The 16681-nt window shown below is 41.2% G+C and overlaps 2 protein-coding genes across 7 annotated transcripts in view; one reads left to right on the forward strand and one right to left on the reverse strand.

The window, feature by feature from the left end:
* Positions 1–770: 770 nt before the first annotated feature.
* Positions 771–7981, reverse strand: LOC119742472 (uncharacterized protein CXorf65 homolog). Its single transcript, XM_038218408.1, has 5 exons — positions 6978–7981; positions 4198–4287; positions 3556–3672; positions 2515–2592; positions 771–1001 (listed from the first exon to the last, which is right to left on the reverse strand). The coding sequence occupies exons 1-5, from the start codon at positions 7003–7005 to the stop codon at positions 868–870; spliced, it is 447 nt and encodes a 148-aa protein (XP_038074336.1). The 5' UTR covers positions 7006–7981; the 3' UTR covers positions 771–867.
* Positions 7982–10031: 2050 nt separating this feature from the next.
* LOC119742649 (serine/arginine repetitive matrix protein 2-like) overlaps positions 10032–16681 on the forward strand; it is a 72627-nt gene continuing 65977 nt past the window's right edge. For 5 of the 6 annotated variants that reach the window (XM_038218787.1, XM_038218789.1, XM_038218790.1 and 2 more), the window contains exon 1: positions 10034–10135. The gene's annotated coding sequence lies outside the window, so the exon portion shown is untranslated. Of the gene's footprint in view, positions 10136–16681 lie in introns of all 6 variants that reach the window. The other variant, XM_038218788.1, reaches the window with a different exon arrangement.

Raw genomic sequence — 16681 nt, forward strand, 5'->3', positions numbered from 1 at the left:
CCGCAACAAATGCGCCCAAAATCTGAAAAGGGCCGATGGACCGTCGTCCGATCACAGCAATTTCAAAAACAAGGGGGGGGGGGGTAATTTGGGGTCGGAAGGAGCGAAAACTCAATTAACGCCCGTTGGGGGCGCCCTACAGTAAGGTAGCCGCAAACAGAGGGCTTGTTTTCAGGCCAGAAATCGCAGTCAGAGATTTTTTTTCTTGCAATTTTTTGATGAAATATGAGTCATCCATCCTTCCTCGTGCCGTACAAGTGGTTTGGGGAAATTTTTCAAAACCTCGCTTCTCTATAGGGTGCAGACCAGTAAATCGGTCCGAAATTGCCTGCGCCGGCCAAATCACGATTTGCATGCCCTCAAAATCTTCGGTATTTGGGCATGCTGTGGGCCATGAACTTGAGGGTTTGTAAAAAATATGGGTGGAAGCCGTGCACAGGACTGGGAGCTTGCAGTTCTGTGTAATTTTGATGTAATTTGGACCCTTAAAGCGCTCTATTTTGCAATGGAGTGTAGGCATCGTTTTTCAAAATGGCGATGGGCTTCAGGACTATTTTCAGGGGTGATCATCTTCAGATGGAAATTTCTCCTAAAAGTCATCAGTTGACCCCCCGAAAATTGAAAAGAAAATGAAAGATGATGAAATAAGTTTTAATTTGATGTGCGTCTCAAACACCTTGGAGAGTTGTGAGTATTTTCCCGAATTTTTGAAGTGGGAGCATTTACCATTGGGGTCTATGGAAGTTTATTTACTGGTCTGCTACCAGAGTTCGCCGGCCAAATGCTTCTCTCGAAGTTGGGTAAATTTCGTCTGCTGCGAACTTTTGGCGCCAAATTTGATTCCGTCACTCTTGACCACGCTGCAAGCTACCGTTTCTTGGTGTTACTCTTGGGTCGACCGGAGCCAGTTTTGCTGCGTGGTGGTAGTTTGCGTCTGAGGTTGCTCCATTGCGACTCCTTCCGACCTCGTGTTGTCGGCCGAGACAAGTCTTGTAGACGACCTGGAGTGGAAAAGGAAAGGTAAACCTGTCATTTTGCAACGAACTTTTTGGGTATTTTATTGTCGTGTGGGGAACGAACGTAATACTAATACCTAACGGTGCACAAGATGTTTCTCATTTAGCACGTTGCATCATGTCCATATGACACAGTAAACAAAGAATTGTTGGTAATCGTGTATTTTAGGGGGCACCTCTAATGTTTACAAGTTCCGTTCATAAATCAAAATCCTGCCCTCTGCCCAAATTAGCAAGCTGATACATTTGTATTCAGCGTGTATTCTCAACGAACTATATAGATGATTCCAAACACACTATTCCTGCTTGTATCATCACCAAATCATGCAAAATTAATGTTTAGGTATTAGGCCCATAAGTCCCAAAACGTAAAATGTATTTTCGTTCTCTTAGGCCCTATAGTTTTTAGAGAACGAAATTTAAGTCGTGTACTTTAGGACCTCCTTCGGCTTTTCCATATTATGGAACGGGGTCCTAAACTACTAGACTTCTGATTTGTTGAGATTTGTTCAACTTCTAAGCGCGTCAAGTCAGTGGCAGCCGAAAGTCTTGGTTTGTGCCAAATTTCCGGACTCCACTTTCTGACAGTCGGACAAAATTTCAAAAGTTAATTGAGGTATAATATTACCAATTCAATACGTGTATTTGACTGAATGGATAGACTATAAGATATAATTACGTCCGCTTTGTTTACATGTGCGCTTTTCCTATAGGAGCCAGGTGGGTACGAGATCTACAACTTAAGCGCGCATGTAACCAAAGCGTGACGTCATTATGTTGTACGCCTTAATTGAAGCACATCAACGTTACCACAATGGCAACACTACTTGAGAAAAATGGGGGGGGGGTGGGTTCCGATTTAAGTCGCAGGCTTAATGAAATGTACTACATCTGTATATTGTTTACAGGATGTTGGATGTCTTAATGACGTCAGAATTTATAAGGACAGAGGAAACCACCATTCGATCACTGCCGATGCCGCCGCCCATCTCCCGGTGCACCTGCTTTCCCCGACACGCTGAACAGCCTCGGGTCATTGTACCATTGTTGGCAAGTAATAATAATCTATTCAACACAATATGTTTGATGCGAATTGTCCATCCGGTTTATCTTGACCATAACAATACCTCTCATCAGAGGAAATAAGAATCACCTGTCTTACAGGGAACAAATCAATTCAAACTATATATAATGGCAGCAATAATGCAGCGATAATTAATCCACTCAAGTGCGTGTGTCACAAAGCCTTATACCAACACCAAATGAAAGAGAATACATTGTATTCTGTACTGCAGGGATAAGTTATTTGAGCACAGAATGATGTTATGCCCAAAGAATATCGATTGATATGTGGCTAGCTTCATATAGAAGTATATTACAATATGTAAATAGGCACAGATTGTAATCGCTTAAATATTATGAGCAAATATACTTTGATATAACCAATCTTGATCAATAAGGAAATTTGAATGTGAAGGGAAAACAACTGAATTCTCACTTGATAAATCTGGGCAGTTCTTCTCTGGGTCATCTATGAGCAATGTGTACTTCGTCGGATCGGTGTCCGTCGCACCTTCTGGTTGAAAAAAAAAGAAAGGGAAACAAGACCAGACAAGATGATGGGATTGTTGGTGCTATGGTAACAGGATGTTTCAAGTGTTCGAAGAAAGGTTCGGACCGTTTTTATTTTCTTTGTCAAGATAGGTCTGATGTTGATTCTTTTTCATAAATGAGATCTTTGTTTTCATGAGAGTAGGGTAATGTACTGGTACAGGCATGTCTTGTAAATTGACACTTGACCGGTTATTGGTATCGACTCATCCTATGATTGAAATTGTTGCCGACAGCCGACTTGATAACTGTCTCCAATAGACATTAGCCATCTTAGAGGGCAATGCCTTTGTTTTGCAAGGGCGGATCCAGAACACAATTTTTTTTTGGGGGGGGGCCCCAAAAAATTACGGCGTGGGGTTCGGGGCCCGCTTAAGGGCCCCAAATTTTTTTTGGATTCTAGATGCTCTGTGGTGCGATCTGAGGCAATTTCTGACCACTTTAACCAATGTTTTTTTGAGGAAAAGATGGTGGTGTACTCATTGTCTGCCTTTATTGCGATGTCATATAAAAAAAAAAAAATTGGTTTCGTTTTTTTTTTTTGGGGGGGGGGCATGGCCCCCTTTGCGCCCCCCCCCCCCTGGATCAGCCCTTGTTGTTTTGCTGATATATGCATAAGTGAAGCTTTTGTGCATTCATTGATACTGAATTAAAATTAGAGCTAAGATGCCCTCTAAGATGGCCGCCATACGCATAAGGTCTCTTGAGTCGATCATTGAATATTGCCGTAAAACCCATTTTTATCTGGCTCACACCTTTAATACAAAATACATCATCGTTCCTTTTTGTGAACTGGGGAAGATTTAGGTGGACTTAACACATTGACAATAAGAACTTTAGGTAATTATTTTCTTGGCTATCTGTAATTTTCTCCATTTGGCCGGTGGTTGGTCTGTTTTTGTGTGTGTGTTTGAACAATACCACTTACTTTCTACTCTGATGACCCAGTATGTTTCTCTGCCGTCCAGTAGGGTATTTGCGTACGCGTGTAGGTTATCTGGGAGACGCTTAACGCTACCCATTGCGTCTGATAAATCTAATGTTGCTGGGGAAATGAAAATCAAAACATTTTAAAAGACCAATTCTAATTAAAGCTTGGCAACGGTTGTACGATTACAATGCACATTGCATCTGCTATGAATTAGCCCAATCGGGTATTAGGCTTTTTGTAAAATATTCTCATTCATAATTTACAATTTACATTCAAAAACGTTAATGAGTGACAGGTCAAAGAAATCTATTGCACCTGCGTCGAAAATGTTATAGACTTCTCAGCCTCGGAAAGAGAACATTGAGAATTCAGAAACGTCCAATCAGGCAGAAATAAGACAGAAAACCATTAAGTTTCGGTGCGGAAATATCAACCAAAAAGTATGGGGCCGATTTCACCACGATTCTCTCGGGATTCATGTCCGGAACTATGGAGTTAGTTCGGGGCCATTTTTATGCGTGCATGGCAGAAGTACCATTTTTAAACAGTCCAACATAATTATTCACATAACTTATCAGAATGTAAAAAACTTAGGGATTGAAATGAAGCTATAAGGTCAGTGTCAGAATGTTGACTTACCATTGGCATCCGTTATATTGCAGTTTTTGCGGATACACTCCAGCAGAATTAGACTGGAGCAGTAGGGGTTGAATAACTTCTGTTCGTTGTCTATATTGGAATAAAGGGTGGGGAAAATGACAAAATAAAAGCTAGCTACCCGCGTTTTTCAACATTTAACCTGTTTCGAGGAATACATAAAACTCTGAGGCCAAGTGTTAATTGAATATGTACAACTGAAGATCAAAGAAACCATTTTTTTTACGGGCAGTGTTAAAGATACATGAGATCTTGTTTTTGTATGCATGATAGGCCTATTTTGTTCTTCCGAAGCAACAAAATTGCTAAAAATCTTACGTATAGGGTGTATATAACAGCTTACCTGTTAAGTTTGTTAATGAAACCACATTCCGAACGATATACCATATTTAAAATAATTTCACATGGTATTTGGTACCATCCTTACTTTGAGTAAAGCTTTTCTCGTTAGGTCCTTTCCGGGTATTTACCAATGTTCCTACGTGCCTTTAACTATAGGTTTTTGATATATTTATTCAGATAGCCACTTTATTCAGGCAAAATGAAACTAAAAGCTTTCGATTTCAGACGGTCGATTAGTTAAACCAATATTTTGTTGAGACGGCTATTTGTGGACAATGGAAACAAAAGAGTTAGGCATTTACAGTATGTCCTAGAATACATCAATACTCTGGGCGCTGTTGGGAGTAATTGTCAGTTGTCATTTATCATTAATAGCTTACAGGCGCCAAACATGCATACTGCCTGGTGTTAATGTTTCACACGCAAAAAGGACGAAGGGATTACATGAATTATTGAATGAGAGAGGTGGACAATTGGTGTTAAGTGCATTGTGTACGAGCAGAATAGAACAAATCCTGAAATATTAATTGCACGAGTGCCGAAACGCTAATGTAATCATTGTCGGTTTTTTTGGGGGAACCTACGCCACTTCAAAGTTAAAGGAACCTGTAAGCCCGCCCAGTAGCAAATCCAGAGGTGGTGGGGTGAGGGTTAGGTGGCAATTAACCCCCATTCAGCCGCTTACTGATGTTATGAAACTAGTAAAATGCATGGGGCCAAAAATAATAATAATAAAAGGAAGTTCCTAAATTTGTTCTTGAATTGCGTAGTTTAGATTCCAGGAGAAATCACTGTAGATGTTTTTCATAATTATACGGGGGGGGGGGGGGCATGCCGCAGACCACCCAGCACGCCTTATACTCAACCCCCTTTTTATATCAACTCGCCCCCTCCTCGTTTCCTTAAAGCTAGATCCGCCCCCGCTACCTTAATGCAAGGAATATCATGTTTCATACGAAGACAAAGTTGAGCCGGTTAAATGTTCAACATAATGTAGGCCTATCACCTACGTTTGTACCTATTCGTTCTTTGTTCGGTGGGCATGTCGTTGTATTTCCTTCAAATGATGTCAATTGGTGTCTCGCTTTTCTTATTTGCACAAAAAATACGATTATTTAATAAGCATATATACAAACATGCAACCTCAGCTGAAATGCTTCTGTCGTGTCGAACTTATAATTGTTCGGGAAAAATCCCCAAGTATGTTCGGGAAAATTCCCTAAGTATGGAAAACTAAAGGAGAGGTTTTGCACATATTAAGCACATCACTTTGATGTCCAAGATCGACCAGCTCTTGTGCCCAGTTCGTTGTGTGACATTCCCTCCCCCTCCCCCCGAAAAAATCGATGAAGTCACTTTCAGAGATGTGTGTAAGACCATTAAAAGTTCAAACATCCCCGCAACCACGCGGGCATTGTCCCATTAACTTTGCTTTGTCCGCTAAGTTTGCCAAAGACTGGTCTTTATTTCCAAATGCTCTTAGCTGGTTCGATTTTTGTTATTTATAGAGACAAAAACCAACCTCCCTCGTTAGTTAAGTCAATAAAACGAGTTATTACCGGCACGGTTGTTGACCGAAAATTTCAGGGGGCAATTTTGGAGGACCTGATCATAGAACTTTTCGGCTCATTTTCTGTTTCAAAATTACGAGACAAAAGTCATAATAATTATTGTTGGGGGACTCGACCTTTTTTGACGCACGAGGCTCGGCTAGGCTGAGTATTTCTTTAAACTTAGGGGATTTTTTGAGGAGGTTTAAGAACTGACATTTGGATTTCATTTTGTGCGCCTGATAAGAGGACCAAATGTTAAAATTGAGAGTGAAGAGATTTGTTCGTCCTTTTTGCGAACCAGCACCAAACCTCTAACTCGATTGATGGCGTTCTCTAAAGTGGACGGTGATACCACCTTTGAACCGGAACTTATAGGGCCACCTACAAACCATATTGATACAAGTAGAAAAAGCGCTTGCTTCTGCCTAGTATACCTAGGAAAACAATCCCCGATGTTACCTCAAGGAAATAATTATTTAGTCTATGTCAAGTGGACTGTTTAAGGAATCGACGCCAACACCAGTTCTTTATACCATCAGCTCATTATTGAAAATAACCCATGCGAGGGTTTTGAATCATCAATCACATGCTAAGAAAATGAAAACATTATAACCCTTATTATGCAGATAATCGTATATAGTCACAAGATAATTATTGTCAGTAAATAAAAATAGATGATTAAAAGTGATAGCGTATTTCTGGAAGACACATCTGGTAGGCCTACAAGACAGTTGCAGTCGATCGCTGATTTTATAACAGATAGGGCCTACATAATTATTTAGGGCCTACCACGATACTAAGAAATTCATGAGAGAACATGTGCAGCTCGATGATTGTTTTTACACTGAGCTCGATCAGCAAACTTACCCCCGTATTTCACAGTAATGAATGTCATCTTTGGGATTTGTTGAGTAACCTGCTGGAACTACAGATGCAGGCTCACTGCCAAGTCAGAAGGCATGCAGTGTACCATGGTGTAATCATCAACCAAGGAGTGCTGGCTTGGAGATCGAACTTCCGTACCCGGTATACCCGATTACCCGTACGGGTCCGTGGATCGGGTGAAATCACTGACTACAATTCTTTCCAACCAATGCCGGTGATTGAAGCCTAGCTTTTACGCCTCCACGGTAATTTTCAAAAGGGTGATCACTATACTCGATCCCAATGAGAGTATCAAACACGATAAACTGCAATTTGTTGGGCTTGAGGCTTGGATATAATGGCACTAGAAATCAGGCAGGCGTATTGGGCTCTTTGTATGAGGCCAGGCAGCTTCTTCCGTCCTTCAATAATTCATAGACCACATTGGTCTCCCGACCAGTTATCGATGAACGGCTATATATACGTTCCACGACACTACATGGAGCACAACTTCGAGTGTACATGCACTTGTTGATACTGAATAAGGTTATTGGGCCCCAAGAGCGATTATTTTCGCTCATGTACCCGACACTGAACGACAAACACGCAAACAATGTGCATTTGACCCAGTACGTCACCCTCGCATATCCCCAGCCGAGCACCCGATATCATGGCAACTGACAACAAACTTGAAGTCAAGCATGGTCGGTCCTCAATGTGTATTGAACAAGGTCACGCAGCCGTATAAATATCATAAACTCGCAACTCGGCCATTTATTGTTTGGTCCACTGTGTGTAATCCTCTATCAGTTTATGCCTTGATTAATTGTATTGACATAAACTGATATAAAATACTTCTCGGGAAATTGAGGTCAAATGGGTTATTAGCCTAGCAACTTTCTTAATTATTTAGTTTCCACTGCATTGATTGTATTTCACATTTAATTTTACTGTAAAATATGAGTGATTTTCACGCTAATCCCCGATTCCAATCTAAAGAGAATTTAGCTTCAATTACAATGAAAACTGGTAGGCCCAATAACTTTGTTGTGGTTCGTGCTCGTGCAATAAAGTGATTATGAACTTGCTTAGTTGAGGAGTGTTGAACCCCGAAAAAATAAATGTTCAATTTTTTTCTTTTTTGCATGCAATAACTCGTTCATCTTTCCAGTAAAAAAGGGGAAACTGAGTACGTTCCATGCTCGTGAACAAGTTAGTTTTCGCCCATAGCGAATTTTCAGTTTTAACGAAGAACCTATTGTTTTTCCTATTTATAAAACTGAATGGTTCCCAAATAAATCAATCTACAATGTGGCATGGATTTAGTGAAGCAAATGTGTTATTCACCGAGGGTGCAGTTTTTTTTTGGAAGGCCCTATCAATTTGAGAGTCCCTGCGCCTCTTATTACATGTATTAGGGCGTCACCTTAAGCACGCCTTATACTCAACCCCTCCCCCACCCTTTTATAACCCCTCCGTTTCCTAAAAGCGATAATGCAATCTGTCCCCCTGATATTAGAGGGCGCTGTTAATGAGATGAGGGGCGGGGGCAAGAGGGCTTGGCTTTTTTTTCAAAAAGGGGAAGGGGATTAAGTCTGTAGTATCCTGCTCTATTTCCATATTGTGACATTAAAAGGTATGTGTAGCTGATGGCTTGCGAGGGGATACGAGAGAGATGGCCCCCGTTGCCCCCCCCCCCGGCTCCGCCAATGGATCGGATCAGATCAGTTGTTGATGCAGCGCTCACGGGACATCAGCTAAACACATATATTTTGCTCACTGGATCAGCGTTCTCGCCGCACTCCCAGTGAGTCCCCTGGCTATCTAGGGAAACTAATGATCCCCTGAGCTCGCCATATTCACCTCCGGTGTATCATGGCAACCCAAATCCGCCATACAGCGACTCAGACGCCAACTTCCTTCAAGATATCATCATGTTGGCCCGTCTCAATGTTGAAGGCTTGCCAGCTCCCAAAAGAGACCTGATATTGTATCCCTCTGCAACCAGCCCAAGATTGACGTAATCTGCCTCCAAGAAACACATGTCAGATCTGAAGATCCAACATCTATAGGCTCACCCGCATCACCCACTTTTACCTCTCAGACATAGCGGCTACCACCTCGTCAACCCATTTGGACCAACCCGATGAAACAACCTAAATAGCTACCAACTAATTGGCAGGAGGAATGGGACAGGACTGAGCAGCCCCAAGAACAAGGAGCTGATCGCCGACCCTACTGTTCGACTCCCTGGACCTCCAACGCAACCTCTGGACCAAGTTGAACCAGTTCCGCACTGGCGGTGGACCCAGGGCTATATACCCTTGCCAGGTGGAACAGCAATGTTCCTGCGATGCTGAGGAGACGATGGAACATATCGTGGAGGAGTGCCCACTTTAGCGGTTCCAGGGCAGCCACTGGCAAATAACATTCGGGCAACAGCATTTGTGTGCACAAAATTTGATTTTTGTTGTTGTTGTGAAGTAAAAGTATCAGACTGCTTGACGTTGGACGTGTCGGCTTTGAATCACTCCGCCGACAAGAGTCCGAATGGATGACGTCAGTCGGAGGTATCAGGTATATGTATGGGATAACCGACGTACGGGCTGGCCACCCATGAGTAGGTTACAAAGCGAACCGACGTCGGCAAGCGTCCGTGCCGCGAAGTCCCCAAGAATAAAAATTAATTCGATTCATCGTATTAATAGCTCAGTTCACCGCTGTGGCGGCTTGGCCGCGTTTGTCAGGAACCCGGGATGAAACAGAACAACATCCAAATCCAGTCTTGAGCTCGCTTTCTATCCTGGTAGAACCCTACCCTGGCTTCGAGGCTTCGATCGTCTCCGGCTTCCTCTTGATCTTCCCGGCAAGATTCCATGAGGCCTGCTATTTTTTTAAAACCAAATTAACCGTATCAAGCATTGGTCTAGTTGGTTTCTTCATAGAAGCAAAAAGACCAGAAACAATTGTACTGCTAGATTCTGTCAATCGGGAATCTAAAATTATGAAGGGACTGAAGCCAAAATGAGACGCAGCCTGCCGGTATTTAAAGGTTTGAAATTGCGCCCTCTGTCGACGATACTTCCAAATTGCTCAACAACAAAACAGGCAACGCACTTGATATCTGAACGTGAATCCCACGGAATCAACTGGAAAATTGGGTAAGAAAGTTGCATTTCCGGTCAAAAGACCGTTTGAAATTGTGAAAACTATGGTTTTTACAATTAAAGGAAGATTGTTTGAGGTAAAAGAAGTAATTTATTACTAGAAATGATAAAATATACGGCACAATTTTTTGCATGCAGCCGCAATTGCTTTCAGTGCAGGTTACCTGAACGTCCGTGTATTTCCGACATAATCATTAATGATGGTATTTTGTGTTCACAACTCATGTTATACAACCTAGATTGCTGATTGTTTATTCTCGTAAGAATAATACAAGGGAAAGAACTGTAGTTGTGTACAAACATGACAAAGTCTATGGGGAGTTGAGTGCATTTTCAAAGCATTAGCCTTTTTAGCAAAATTGGAAATGTTTCCAATGGTTTCTCAGTCCCAAATTTAGCTTGAGTAACTCTAGCCCCACTAGTGTGGCCGTCGGTATGCTGCGCTGAACCCAAGGCCACACACCGTGGTCTGCGCACTACTGAGGACGTTTTCATAATTTCAACAGCGAATTTCTTACATATGGTTGTATTCTACGATGTCCCAACTTTCACTTCTGGGATGCTTGGGTGTAGCGATGTCAAATGGGTGCCGCCATCTTGGCTTCCTATTGTTACTGTGTACAAATAATCGCTCAAACATCGATCGGGAAAAGTTCCATACTCGGATGTCAATTTATCTGCTGCCAAACATATTTATTGTCACCTCACTTTGTCGTTTGAACCAAAAGAAATCCAGGAAGCTGTGTAAAGGTGAAAAAAATGTACTCAAAATGTGTTTTTAGAGCACATTTTGGATGCATACGTCGTGCAGAACTAACTTGAAGCAGCCGGTCAAAACTGATTGTAGTGGCTGAAAAGACAGCGGTACGTTATACACGTGACATCAACAACCATGACGTCGCATGAGCCTGCCAATGATAGTGCAATACGTCATTATGAATATTTATTTTCTCATGAATATTTAGTTTATTTCAATGGATACTTCAAATACGTCCAAAGATTGATGATTGCAACAGCGATCGTGCGCGGCCTAGCGGTTAAGAGTCTCGTGTATCAAGCAAGCGTCAGAGGTTCGAATCCCGATGAAGTAACTGACTGATTAATAAATAGAAATTAAGGAAAGGAGAGGGTGAGAGTAGAGGAGGGAAAGTGGAGGAATAACCATAAAAGATGTAACTTTTGGCGCTAGAAAATTAATTGAAAAAAGTGACGTCCGAGTATGGAATTTTTTCCCATCGATCAACATCCGTCAAATAAATAATTAAAATAATCTTTTTTCTGTCGATAACAAAAGAATAATGAATAGGTTTTACCTTTATGTTGTTATTTTTTATGTAAAATTATATTTTAGTGGTGTATTTTACATTTACATCCGAGTAATTTCCGGGGTAAAATTTTTCGTTGGCGGCCATTTTGAATTTTTTTCAGACGTCGGATGTCGTCACGAAAACGCGTTTTCTCACGAGATTGGGGGGTATTATGGGTAATATACGCTACGATCATGCACGTAACATGGAAACCTACATTGACAGTGTCTACAGACGATCTTGGTCACTGAGAACGATTTTAAATCGCTAAAAATCGTACAGATTTACGAAAAATCTTGTCAAAAAAAGTGAATAAACTGTCGTTTTTTTTAAATGGAGAGGGTTCGCGGTGAAATTAAAGCTCTAGAAATGATTATTGGAGTGTAATCTTTGAAATTATAATGGGATTGTTTGCTGCGACAAGCTGCGCTTTTTTGTAAAATGGGATTTTTTGTCATGTAATGCGCGTGCGCGCGGCCGGTATTGGCGCATACGCGCAGTGCAGTGGCGGGTAATTTAATATCTTTTTAGTGAACTTGTAGTGTCTTGCTATACCAAAAGTATACTTTTAAATGTTTTTTGTTGTTGTGGTATGTATGGAATAGAATAAATGATGAGCCAACATTACAAATAAATAATAAATTATAATTTATATTTATTTAAAAATTAGTTTGTGTCCTACTACTAGTTTTCATGGAAATTTGGTGGAATGACCAACCTTCCTGGAATTTTTTTGGCCATCATGACCATTGACATGTCAATCTCGTAATCATATATTTTGTGGGTTATACATGTATTTGACCAGAAAATAATGAAACCATACAATATATTGGTACTAGTAGTAGTACCCTAATAATATTTGTTGTAAATAAGTTCAAACTTTTTATTTCTAAAAGTTACAATTTACCTTAGGGTACTAAGATGTACATTGGACGGTTTGTGTATTAGGGGGCCTACAGACTTTAATAAGGTAAGGATATGCAAATATGCTAATTACATTTTAGTTATGAACAAATGTAATCAGAAATGTGATATTTTATTCATGCAGCTGTCTTGGTTTTCAGCAAATCAAAACAAAACAAGATTTTTTTAAATTAACTACATGTACATGTTGCCCAATATTTCCCCACACAGTTGTCGAACTCAACTAGTATAGGTAATTAACATACGTGGATTTTGGCTAATTAAGATAATATGCAAATTTACCATGTATAAATGGGCATTCAGCATGTTCAGTAGTTATACCTTCTGGCACTGTAATGATACAATTTATACCCATAAAAATCAGAGAGAATATTGAAATTGATACCAATATTGATACATTAGCAGCACGGTGAAATATCAGGAGACGGTATATGCATATACGCATAATTAATTAGTGCTAATTAGAATACGTTACATTTTTTTTTAAAAACCGACATCTCATGAGATAGAGGACATCATAAGCTTCAAAATGAGGGGTAGTGTGATGTAGTTCACTTCAATATTAAAATTGTGTTTGGCATTGCTATTGGGTGTAATGATGTTCAATTTTCCAAGATATTCTTGAATCTTTCTGGAGCCCATATGCACTCGTGAAACGTCTGGTGATGGCAGCCATTTTGAATGTGACAAGAGATGACCTCAAGCTGTGACGTCGCGTTTATGCAAATTGCTTGTCGAGCGAGGGCGCGAGTTGCAAATGCGACGGCTGTTTCCTGTACCATGCATTTATCGTCTGGGGGCCACGTGCACTGATCTCTATTCAGGATCTACGGCACAGGAAACAGCCGTCGCATTTGCAACTCGCGCCCTCGCTCGACAAGCAATTTGCATAAACGCGACGTCACAGCTTGAGGTCATCTTTTGTCACATTCAAAATGGCTGCCATCACCAGACGTTTCACGAGTGCATATGGGCTCCAGAAAGATTCAAGAATATCTTGGAAAATTGAACATCATTACACCCAAGCATCCCAGAAGTGAAAGTTGGGACATCGTAGAATACAACCATATGTAAGAAATTCGCTGTTGAAATTATGAAAACGTCCTCAGTAGTGCGCAGACCACGGTGTGTGGCCTTGGGTTCAGCGCAGCATACCGACGGCCACACTAGTGGGGCTAGAGTAACTCCAACTGACATGCTCATATTTATTCACATGTAGCGCTGGAGACATAACTAGGGAGTTAGAGTGTGGTAGCAATAGCCCCATAATGTGGCCAGTTTACTGGACTGCCTCCGTAAACATAGGCCACACATCCGCCATCTTGGAATCTGACTCGGCGAAATTTTGAAAGTGATTTCCACATTGCGACTTCAGACCCAGTTAATTTATGCTTTAAAAATACACTCACCCTCTTTATAACAAAATTGGAACCTGCTGCCAGTGTCAGTTGCCCAGCTGCTGCGTAATTTACGATTATTTCTGGAGCCTTCTTGGCAACTTGGATTCTACCTCCATGGTCCAACTGAACAATGCCCTCGCGCAATATGCGATATGCCCGGTGGTAGTCTGGTTCCCAGGCCTGACAATTATTCCCGACGCTCACGTCTAAATAAGGCGGCATCTGCATCAACTGTCTAGAGCTAGGTCTAGGTCCACGCCCATTGAAAATACGTGAGAACGCGCTGACAATAGACGTAGCCGTAGCTCTGAAGCCCGTTTCGGACACGGCCTCATCAGGAATAGTCAGAATCTTTTGGTCTGGGAACCGGACTACCACCGGGCCTGCGGCGTACCTCCTGCACGCGTGATTGACAGGCTAGGTGACGTGAACATATCGCATATTGCGCGAGACCCTTTCCAGAATGGCCTCCCAAAAATTGTCCTTTTTCACCCCTTATAGAGACTAATATCCTACTTCTGAAATCAGATGGCTCAGACAGAGGAAGCCTTCTGATTTCAGAAGTACTAATAATTATATCCCACCCCATTTTTCATTTACATACTTCATACATTCAGATTCACGAAGCTAATGATCGACTTGAAACAGACCACAAAAAAAACCAAATGTGAAAAATCTTGACGATTTTGGTGGCTTGTCCGTAAAAAAACGTCCAGTTCCAACGGCTGTCGTCTGTTTTCTTTGGTTAATTATGTAAATGCATGCATCACGTGATGACATCGAAAAAAAATCTGCGCGCGTGATGTATGTAGGTACCACACCGCTTGCAGGTGCTGCAGGTGAGTTCAGTTTTCACCTGGTGCGTTGTTGTGGAAAGCATTCTCGTTGTCTTGCTTTCTGCATACTCGAGAGAGTATGCACAAAATGCGTACCGTGTACCTGTCACCAAAGTATGCCAAATCGGTGGAACGTTAGTACGGAGGGTACCGAAGTTCTGGCGCCCGACTCAGTAGAGCTACTCCAGCTCCAAAGCTCATCGGGAATTGGCAATGACATGTAGAGCTGGAGGTCAATGTACGTTGTAGCCAGTGGTCTAGAAATAGAGGAGGCTGTCAAATTTGGCCTCAATACAGCTGCCAAAAATCATCATTTTAAAAAATATTTCAGTCAGTTTTGTTCGGTCTTAAGTGGATCCTTTGCTTTGTTTATAATCATTCACGTTTTCATGCAAAACTGCCCTCTTCCCAAAATTTGTTGACGCTGGGTTGGCGCTTGTTGACACCAGTTGACTCTTGTTGACACATTTTAGTAGGACCCGCTTGGACTAGAGGTTTTTTTTAACACCCAGTTTATATATGAAACAATCCACAACATCAACAATTAAATAAGGGGAGTTACAGCCGTAGAAAATAAACGTCATAAAGCTGTACTGACCCCTCTGCTAAAAGCCTGAGTATACAATTGCATCAATGAGGGCAGCAAACAGAAGGCCTGTTTGCATAACTGGCCTACATAATGGTATGGCTATTACACTCTCACAAAAATCAAAGATGCTTGGCCTGTACATGTATTGGTTTTCCATAGCATTAGGCCAAATAAAAAAAAAACATGTTTAGCGTCCTGCCTTTTTGAAAAAAAGGAAGGAGGAAGCCCCCTTCCCCCCCCCCCTTCTTCCAAAATGGCCGCCTGTCCAGGCAATTCTTCAAGATGGCTGCCAGCTTATTTTTTAAATGGCCGCAACCTTTTAAAAAAAATTGACAGTCACTTGGACTCAGGAAATGACATACCAGCTTTATGTGGGATAAATGCAACAGACCAAGAGGCCAAAATGATGTCATGGTTTAAAATTTATCATTTTTTTGGTTAAAAAAAAAGAAAGGAGACAGCCTTCAAAAAGGAAGCGGGCTGGGACGCTAAACATGTTTTTAATTTTTTTATTTGGCCTTATACATGATGCGTGGATGCTTCTTTTGTCCTCATGAATTCTCAAGCTTCCCAACATTTGATTAATTCTGCCATGGAGCAGATTGTTGTAAAAACTGTGCCTCTCTCCTCATTTGTAAAATCTTTGAAACTAGATGCGCCATAGGCCTAAATTGTAAACGAATCAAAATGTGTAAAAATGCATTCACTATGGGCATGTGTAGAAGTACATTGTATGGCACAAAAAATGCAGGTTTCAGAAACAAGCACACGGTAATACAAAATGAACATTTTAAGAAAGCCACGGCAGCAAATGTACAGTAATGCAACACCATGAAGAAAAAAAGGCTCAAGATGATTTCTATGTAAACGTGAGCTACATGTTCATCATACATGTACATACCTGTATGAGATACAAAAGCTGCTGGATAAGAGGAACAGGTAGCTAGTTCACAGATGTGAAAATGACTTATTTTTAAGAAAAAAATCTTTGCAAACCACTGGTATTTGTGCACAGGAGAAGTTCTACATGTACTTGCTTCTCCCATTTTCTACAGATCTGCATACATACAGATGTAAGGTACATATAATGTAAACATTGAGGCTAAGACAGCTTGTCCCATGAGACTGCTAAAAGCATGCCTCCCTAATGACAAAATTAGGGCCATTAGTTAAGTAAACAATTGGGTTTTGTGTTAAGGAAATTAGATTAAAAAGCATGTTTCTATTGATTCCACACGTTCCCCACACTACCCCATTGAATAACATTGTGTACCATTTTATAGTTACATGTAGATGGCAAAATGAGTGACCACACGGTTTACATTGTAAGCACTCATTTGTCATGACTCTGACAGCTGGTATGTTCACGCCACAGTGTGACAGTGAAAGAGTTTTGGTGCCAGCTTGGGCACAGTTTAATCCAAATTAATTTTCACACGTTGGTGTTGACCAAACAGTCAAGAAAACAGACATGGCATTTTTAC

Source organism: Patiria miniata, unplaced genomic scaffold (assembly GCF_015706575.1).
Source record: "Patiria miniata isolate m_02_andy unplaced genomic scaffold, ASM1570657v1 HiC_scaffold_6, whole genome shotgun sequence".
Taxonomy (NCBI): Eukaryota; Metazoa; Echinodermata; class Asteroidea; order Valvatida; family Asterinidae; genus Patiria; species Patiria miniata.